Source organism: Limulus polyphemus, unplaced genomic scaffold, assembly GCF_000517525.1.
Source record: "Limulus polyphemus unplaced genomic scaffold, Limulus_polyphemus-2.1.2 Scaffold6971, whole genome shotgun sequence".
Taxonomy (NCBI): Eukaryota; Metazoa; Arthropoda; class Merostomata; order Xiphosura; family Limulidae; genus Limulus; species Limulus polyphemus.
This window is the reverse complement of record NW_013672581.1, coordinates 1-9,321: the sequence shown is the minus strand read 5'-3', so window position 1 is coordinate 9,321 and position 9,321 is coordinate 1. Positions and strand designations below refer to the sequence as shown.

The window sequence follows — 9,321 nt, the reverse complement described above, 5'->3', positions numbered from 1 at the left end:
CAGGTAAGTCATATAACATATGTCACTGATCTTTATCAGATAAGTTATATAACTTTAAACTATGTCACTAATCTTTATCAGATAAATCATAACTTTAAACTATGTCACTAATCTTTATCAGATAAGTTATATAACTTTAAACTATGTCACTAATCTTTAATGTATAAAACACACTGACTACAGCATTAAATCAAAAGTGAACAGCAATCAGTACAAAAAAATCATTCATCCAAGTGTAAACAATTTTTCTTATAAATAAACAAATGTGTTCAGTTCTTCACCAGAGTGGCAACATTCTTTTGAAAGTGTGTTCTTTTAAATAATACTTCCACCTTTCCTTATTAATTAACACATTATAAAAACTTCAAAACACACACACTTACTTCAAACTACAGTACTACAAACAGTGTCACAGTAGCCTGATGGTAGATAATATAAAGTTGATTTTGAATTTTTGAAAGAATATTTGGACTAATGTATCATCAAGTATAAAGAATGAGTAATTAGCATCAGATAAAATAATGTAGTGATTGTCACAGATTATGTTAACAATGTACCAATAACTGGCATACTTATGCAGCATTATGTACATGTGCACATTCCAAGTTAAAAAACAAAAGGAGAGAATAATTAAGAAAAAAATGGGAATGGTTCTAGGTTTGTGTTCATCCTCTGTTAGTCCAAAGATCAAAGTAAAAAAATGATGGCAAGAAACAAATAAAAGAAAGATAAAACAAAAACAGTAAAAATATGAAACACAAAAACAAACCTTATCATGTTTGTATAGCAGATGTCTTTCATTTAGATGAGGGGAGAGACTATGGCACTTGGGTTTTGTTACTTTTGCTTCCTTGACTTTGACCCTTGCTTCAGACACTCCTGTCCTAACTACAAAGCTCTCAGGAAGATCACCATTTATCATAATTTCTTCTGTTTCCTAGGCAACATGCTCTCCATTAAAGTTAACTTTACCTTCAGATCATCATATCTACATACTTGTCAGATCACAGTAAATAAAATATATAAAGGGGTTCTTCAGATGTACAAATACAGCTCAAATTTTAAATCTAGGTTAAATGTCTATAGATAAGGGTTGGATCAACAACATTTTGAAGTCATGTAAATCTAGGTTAAATGTCTATAAATAAGAGTTGGATCAACAACATTTTGAAGTCATGTAAATCTAGGTTAAATATCTATAGATAAGAGTTGGATCAACAACATTTTGAAGTCATGTAAATAAATCTAGGTTAAATGTCTATAAATAAGAGTTGGATCAACAACATATTGAAGTCATGTAAATCTAGGTTAAATGTCTATAGATAAGGGTTGAATCAACAACATTTTGAAGTCATGTAAATCTAGGTTAAATGTCTATAAATAAGGGTTGAATCAACAACATTTTGTAGTCTTGCAAACCTACGTGAAATGTCTATACATAAAAAGTTGGATCAACAAGATCCTGAAACCAAATTGTGAAGTGATTTATTTTAAAATCAACATAAGTTTAGAAGTAGTTGTGCCAAAAATGTTTTCAATGATCAACAAGTAACTTATTAACTGTGGAATAAAATTATGTTTGTTTGGGAAGAAAACTAAAGGATACATGGGTTTTTGAAGAGATGACATATTGTGTTTATTTGTAATTTAAGGAGGGGGAGGAAGAGAGATTCAGTAGCATTATTCAATGCATAATGTAGGGTAGAAAGAATAGAGAAATTTAACAATGTCATGTTGAATTTGTGTCAGCCTATTGGATATACAAGACCGTTTAGTGTAAGCATTATTATTTAATTTATTTTGTGACATAATATTTAATGATTTTTTTAGTTTTCATCATAGGAACATTGAAGTTTGATTGTTTAAGAAGCGTTAGTTATGACAAATTTTGTTACATAACTCTGTACAAGTCGTATGTTGTGTATGCAGTTAGATTGTTGTACTGGGCTTTAGTAATATTGTTGCTACCACGTTACTCAAATCTCTGGTATTTTTCTTGTTACCTTAAGTGAGTATTGTTACATTATAGTGTTGCTTGTGTAGTTTATAGAAATTGAGGCTTCAGTGAACAACGTATAAATAAAAGGGAGTGCAAGTAAAGTAAAAGTTCAGTCAGAAAAAAGTTAGCCAGCTTGTGAGTGATTAGCCATAATAGGCAATATTTTCAAGTGAGTTTCACAGTTTAATAGAGATAAGGAGAATAATTTGTACTTTCAAAGAGTGTTATAAAGTAATTGAACCCACCTGTGTGGACTTTGATGAAAATGAGATAATTAATTAAGGTTTAGGATACAGCTGTGGTAACCCATAGGGTAACATAAGTGAATTATTCACTGATACTACTGTGATAAGAGTAGAGAAAAATAATTTGTCTTGTCAATTGGATTCTAAAGTAATTTAATCAGCCTGTGTGGAATTTTGACAAGAAAAGAGAATTATTTAGAGTTTTAGATAAAACTGTGATATCCCATAGTGTAAAGAATTTTTATATATACGTTTGACTTGTTTTGAATATTTTTTAAAACAAGTGGATCGTGTGCTGTTCGTTTATTGATAACATTTATCGCCAACAAGTCACAGACACCTACTGTATAAGAATCCTCAGCTCACTCATATTTAAAACCCTGACATAGCCACATCATTACAGTAGTGTGTTCAGGTTGACTAGATCAATCTCAAATAAACCATTTTGGTTAGTTTTAGTATTAGGCATTAAATATTTATATAGATGTTATTTACATATACACTAATTACAAAAAAACAACAAAGATCGTGCTGAAAATTCTTGTGTTAGCAATAAAAATTCAAACATAGAATGTAAAACTTATAATATGTAGTGAAATGTTAATACATAGTTGATGCTGACACTTGAAATGTAACAAGTTCAAAACAAAACTTGTGCAAAAGAAAATAGGAATACTAAAACAAACAAGTTTCATGGTAACATAGAAAAAATTAACAAAAATACATCCAAACATTGAAAAGCCAACAATGAAAGCAAAAATTAAAGAAAAAATATATTCTGAAAACTGAAATACAAAAGACTTATTTTAAAATCTTGGTCATTAACACAAAACATGTTTTTTTAAACATTAAATACATCTTTCTTTTTAAAAACATTAATTAGTAGCTTGTGCTAATTAATGCAAGACCATCAGTACTGTTAATTAATTAACTAGGTTTTAGTTTCATTAAACATAAACACGTGGGTTTAAAAATTTTAAGGTCTAAAAGATATGACAGTTTTCAGTTAAATATCTAGTAGGAAAGAAAAAAAGGGGAGCCTCCAGTGCTAATTCAAAACAAAGATTGTTTCTCACTGAATTGGATGGATTCATGGGGTCAAAGTGCAAGCTGGCATGTAATTTCAGAATTAGATAGATTTACAGGATCACAGTGCAAGTTTGTATGTGTTTTAGGATTTAGCTGGATTCACAGTGTAAGTTTGCACAGTCTTAGGATTTAGCTGGATTCACAGTGTAAGTTTGCACAGTCTTAAGATTTAGCTGGATTCACACAGTAAGTGTCTTAGGAGTTAATGGCAGTTGCAGTATAAGTTTGCACAGTCTTAGGAGTTAGCTGGATACACGGTGCAAGTTTGTATGTGTTTTAGGATTTAGCTGGATTCACAGTGTAAGTTTGCACAGTCTTAGGATTTAGCTGGATTCACAGTGTAAGTTTGCACATGTCTTTGGAGTTAATGGGAGTTGCAGGATAAGTTTGCACAGTCTTAGGATGTAGCTGGACTCGCAGTAAGTTTGCAAGTGCCTTAGGAGTTAATGGGAGTTGCAGTGTAAGTTTGCACTTGTCTTAGGAGTTATCTTTATTCATAATGTAAGTTTGCACTTGTCTTAGGAGTTATCTTTATTCATAACATAAGTTTGCACATGTCTTAGGATTTAGCTGGATTCACAAAGTACATTTGCATGTGTCTTAGGAGTTAGCTGGATCTACAAGAAAGTTTGCAAGTGTCTTAGGATTTAGCTGGATACACGGTGTAAGTTTGCATGTGTCTTAGGATTTAGCTGGATTACGGTGTAAGTTTGCATGTGTCTTAGGATTTAGCTGGATACACGGTGTAAGTTTGCATGTGTCTTAGGATTTAGCTGGATTCACAGTGTAAGTTTGCACGTGTCTTAGGATTTAGCGGGATTCACAGTGTAAGTTTGCAAGTGTCTTTGGAGTTAATGGGAGTTGCAGTATAAGTTTGCACAGTCTTAAGATTTAGTTGGATTCACACAGTAAGTTTGCAAATGTCCTAGGAGTTAATGGGAGTTGTAGTGTAAGTTTGCATGTGTCTTAGGAGTTAGCTGGATTCACAATGTAAGTTTGCATGTGTCTTAGGATTTAGCTGGATTCACAATGTAAGTTTTCACACGCCTTAGGAGTTAGCTGGATTCACAATATAAGTTTGCACAAACAAGTTATTCCAAGAATTCTTTATTTAGGTTGTATTCTGATGTCACACGAGGACCTGGTATGTGATATGAAACCTCCTATCCAGACACGCTTCAAAAGAAACCACAGTGTTCTATAATTGCAACTAAAAAGAGTTAACATTCTATAAAAAACTAATGCACATCATCTTTTACTGAAATTATCCCAAACTGGGTAAATTCGGAGCATGTATAACAGAATATAATTTGTTGAATGTAATAGTCAGGTCGTGTTTTCTCAGTGAATTTACGTGAAAAAAAGGCAAAATTAAAACCCGAATTCAGAAAAGTGGGGGAAAAAAAATCAAATAAACCTTAAAATCATAAACAATATTCAACGTTAAAACTGGTACACAATTAAAAACATATTATTTAGGCCTATCCATGGCCATCAAAAAGTTGACGACTCTACACGTTTCAACGTCATCTTCGTGTAGAGTCGTCAACTTTTTGAAGGCCATAGATAGGCCTAAATAAAATGTTTTTAACTGTGTACCAGTTTTAACGTTGAATATTATTTATGATTTTATCTTCATACACAAGTGCCAAAAATATAGTAATCAAATAAACCTTGTTTTAATCCAATTACAGATGACTCTTACTTACTTTGTTTTCAACTACTGGTTCTTCTGATCCTTCTCTGCCATTTTCTTGGAGTTTCAAAGCATAGTTCCGAGCATGTTTAGCATGGGCTTTCAATTCCTTAGGATAAGGTGTAGGGGCTCGCACTAATTTACCCTTCACAAAAATATAACCAATTAAAACTCTATAAGTATGAATATTTAAACAGAGCGACAGATGACAATTCTAAAACTTGTACTATCTTGCTGCTGCTTCTTCATTAAAACTTAAACATTTGGAAAAATTGACTAGTCTTCTAAATACCAGTGTTTATAGACAAACTTTCAACCATGAAACACAAGAAAAACACATCTACACAAGTTGAATCATTGATAAACTGATACTTAAAGCTGATGTTATCAAACAAAGAATCTCTGTTTGATACCACTACTTACAGTTTTAGTATCATGGCATATCACATGGGTTGAAGCATCTAATACACAGGAAAAGGAGGGGTTTTAGAACACTAGATGTGTATTAAAGAAATGCTGGTAGGTGTGAAAAAGAATTCACACCACTAGAAAGGCAAGGTTTTAGGACACTAGATGTGTATTAAAGAAATGCTAACTTAAGCAGAACAAAAGATACACAATGTTGCATAGTGTGCAATGCTGGCTTACCAGACATCCAAGTCTTAGATGATTAAAGTAATAGAACCTTGGAGTGAAGGTTACACTAAAAATAGATTGTCTGCAGTATTATGTTTAACACCTTTGCTGCAGGCATGTTAAAGAGTGAATGTTGTGAACACTTTTGCTGCGGACATGTTAAAGAGTGCATGTCATGACCTTTTAGAGTTATTTTCAATGGAATTGACATCAAAGTGCAGTTTATAATTCGAATTTTGATATTAGATGTTTAAATTTCTTAATTTAAAAGGATACATAAAGAAAAAAAGGCTAAATATCAATTTTGGTTTGTCACATATCACCTCCTATTGTGTTATTGCTCAGTTAATATGTTATTACACTTACCATACAATGGCTAACAAATTAGAATCTCAAAGTTGAGACATAGACAAGCTAGAATATAAAATAAGAACCTCCCACCTCTTTGATTTACTGTGATGTTAATATATTTAGCCAATATAGTAGAGTGGCTCCTCCCACTAATCCATTCTTTTTAAACCTCTTGTCTAGTCCCTTCTAGAACCTCCCACCTCTTTGATTTGCTGTGATGTTAGTATATTTAGCCAATGTAGTAGAGTGGCTCCTCCCACTAATCCATTCTTTTTAAACCTCTTGTCTAGTCCCATTTACTTCTTTTAACTAAGCGTTTACTACCAATAGAAAGAGCCGTTTCCTGTGTACGTAAATAGCTTGATGGAGAAAGCTCTAATTTTACAGAAACTGTTGAAGTATGATGACTAGGTTGTTGTTCTGAGCATATATGAAATGTTTTTAAAGTCATATACACCTTGTTTAGAAACCCAGATAAATTACAGGGGTTTTGGGTGCACTAATATATTTGAAGCTCCAAAAATTAATATCTCTTCACTCCCCACTCAGAAGAATAAATAAGGCTTAGCACATATGGTGCATGAGCACAAAATCTTTGTTCTCCAATTTATTTTTTATTTATTCTTCTATGCTTTAATAAAAATGGCTAAAATTTAAGCATCTCTGAATAAAGAGTATTTATTGGCTAATGAATAAGTTTGCTGAAAGAGAAATAGGATTATATAATATCTTTGGTATACTACTAAATTACAAACATCACAGAAGAATAACCAGTACTCAAACACTAGCAATGTTTATTGGATCGGCTCCGAACCATATAAAAAAACATTTTCACAGATTCAAAGTGCAATATTATTACTCTGGGGAATTCTCATTGTAAACACTGTAGGATACTTAAGCTGATAAATTCCACATCTTGTTCTCAGAGCAGGGGTCAAGTCAGCTTATTTCTTTGCTGCTCTTGGGATATCATATTGCAGTGTCACATATACAGTATAATGACACAAGTGGTGATTTGTTGCTCTTGGGATATCATATTGCAGTGTCACATATACAGTATAATGACACAAGTGGTGATTTGTTGCTTTATTTTGAGCGGATTTCTACTTCAGTTATTGACAATAAAATAAACACAGAAAATAAATGTGAAATGTTTAGCAGTTCAAACTCTCAAGAGAAATTTCATGACCAATAATAAAGAACACAGACGTTCATTTTATTTCTAATTTTACAACTTTTTATCATACTTTAAACAGTCTAGTTGATAAAGTTTTTATGGAATAAAATGACACATTATACCCCAAGATAATAGTAGTTTAAGTATTTGTACTTCTACAGCTGTATTCAGACAGTTTTATAACATTTTAACTCTCAGCACGGGGTCGGTCAAATTGACCAACCTTGTAACCAGTTTGTACTCATTACAGTTTTCATACTACAACTTTTAATACAGTATGTTTATCTTCACAAAATATGGCAGACTTTTAGTAAACATTACATGTTGTTTTTACACAAAAAGGCAGTTTTGTAAATAAAGTATTTTTACTAAAGATTTGTCCATGAATATATCAAGTCTTTTTTTTTAGACTAGTCCAAGTGCAAAGTGAATTTTAAACTAAGATTAGAAATACTTTTCTTTGTCTCAAAAATCTCAAATTTCATTTGTGTAACTTTTTTTTTCCAGTAAAACTATATTTTATTTGTTATTACCTTTACCCTAACAATATATTTGATTCTTCAGCCAGTAGACAAATCATCCATGCCAAAATCTGCAAAAGTAAAAATCACCTAAACTATCAGAATGTAAAGGCTGTGATATAACCTGGAAATAAAAAATCAGAATGGTTGACATCTCTGTAGAATTAAACAAAATTTAAAATGAAAGAACAATTATTTGAACTTACAGGTTGATCCACTGCTATGTCTGAGGAAAACTTTATTTGCTGTCTTGCCTCTTTATCGATGTTGCTAACATCTTTACCACTGCCATGATCTACTGAAAAAAACAAAAATGTATTCACTCAGTCTACAAACCTGAATGGGGAAAAAAAACAACCTATTTAATATACTTTTTTTGGTGTTTCAGAATATTTTCCCTTCAGTTTGTATAATTAAATATACAAGTACTAATTTTGAAGGGCCCCTGGACAGTTTGGACCAGCTGCCCCATCTATCACTGTTTGTATAAGTAGCAAAAGAAAATCAAGTAATTATAATTTTTACACATCAGCTGTTAAGTTTTATTGTGGAAAGGTGAAACTAGAAAATACTGAGATAGTAATAATTAGTTATAATGTACTGGTGCTGTATAGGTATCAAATATTTTCACGTGCCTTGTTGCACTAATAATCTACGATTTATATGGTTATTCTCAATACCAGTGTTTATACTCTAAAAGACTTCTAAAAAACATTTAAGTATTTTTACAAAAAAAAAGAGATAGCATGTATAAACTGTTAAAACCCAAATATCTCATTTGAAATTGTAGTTTTTTTTAGTTATTAAAGAATGATGACCATTTAAGTGCTTTGTTTACATTGTGGCTTACAGTTGCTTCATTTTACATCTTTTGTTACAACATAATGTCTGTTGTTGCTTTAAAAGGTACTCCTTTTTCAGCCAGATGTAATGCATAAAGTGACAAAATCCCTTAATTCTCATTAAGTGGGAAACTTACGACAAATAATATGACCTCAAACTGTTTAGTGGATCTAAAGTTGCAAAATACGGTGGCAGGATGAGGTAAATCTTTCAAAATTAAGTAAACCAATTTTTTAGTCCGCCACATATTCAACGATCAAAGCTTGTGTTCTGTTCTTTTCTTTACATTTTTAGAATTGATGTTGTAATGGTAGAATGTTTATCTTCTGGTTAAAAGCTGCTTTTTTTGATTAATGACAAGGAACCCCGTTTCGTTTTTATTATTATTTGTCTCTTTTATCCCATTTCAATAGTTCAAATGGCTAAGTACTGGGTTTATTAACCCTCTCTATGTGAACATCCTTTACTGCGCATGTCACAGGGTTTTTAGTGACTTACATTCAAAATGTAATTAAACTAATTTTTATTTATACCAATTAGTATAGCATAAAATTATAGCTAATAATCCATATTTTAATAGTATACAAGTTAATTTTGTAAGGCAACATTAAAAAAATTCTGAATTTCCCTAGTGTGAGAAATGTGACATTTTTTTTCTCTAGGTATCCCCTCTTCTCTAATTTATTCACCACCCTTCCAATAAGTATCAATCTTGATAAAAGAGTTAGCACAAAAGATCACATATAAAGTGTAATAGACTTAAA

The 9,321-nt window shown here is 31.6% G+C and overlaps 1 protein-coding gene across 1 annotated transcript in view; it reads right to left on the bottom strand.

Moving 5' to 3' along the window:
* LOC106474226 overlaps positions 1-8,009 on the bottom strand; it is a gene marked incomplete at its 5' end in the record, with an annotated part of 17,960 nt that extends 9,951 nt beyond the window's left edge. The window contains 3 exons of the mRNA XM_022402576.1: positions 770-937; positions 5,043-5,174; positions 7,921-8,009. Of these exons, the coding sequence (XP_022258284.1) occupies positions 770-937; positions 5,043-5,174; positions 7,921-8,009 (389 nt within the window). The remainder of the gene's footprint in view (positions 1-769; positions 938-5,042; positions 5,175-7,920) is intronic.
* Positions 8,010-9,321: the final 1,312 nt, after the last annotated feature.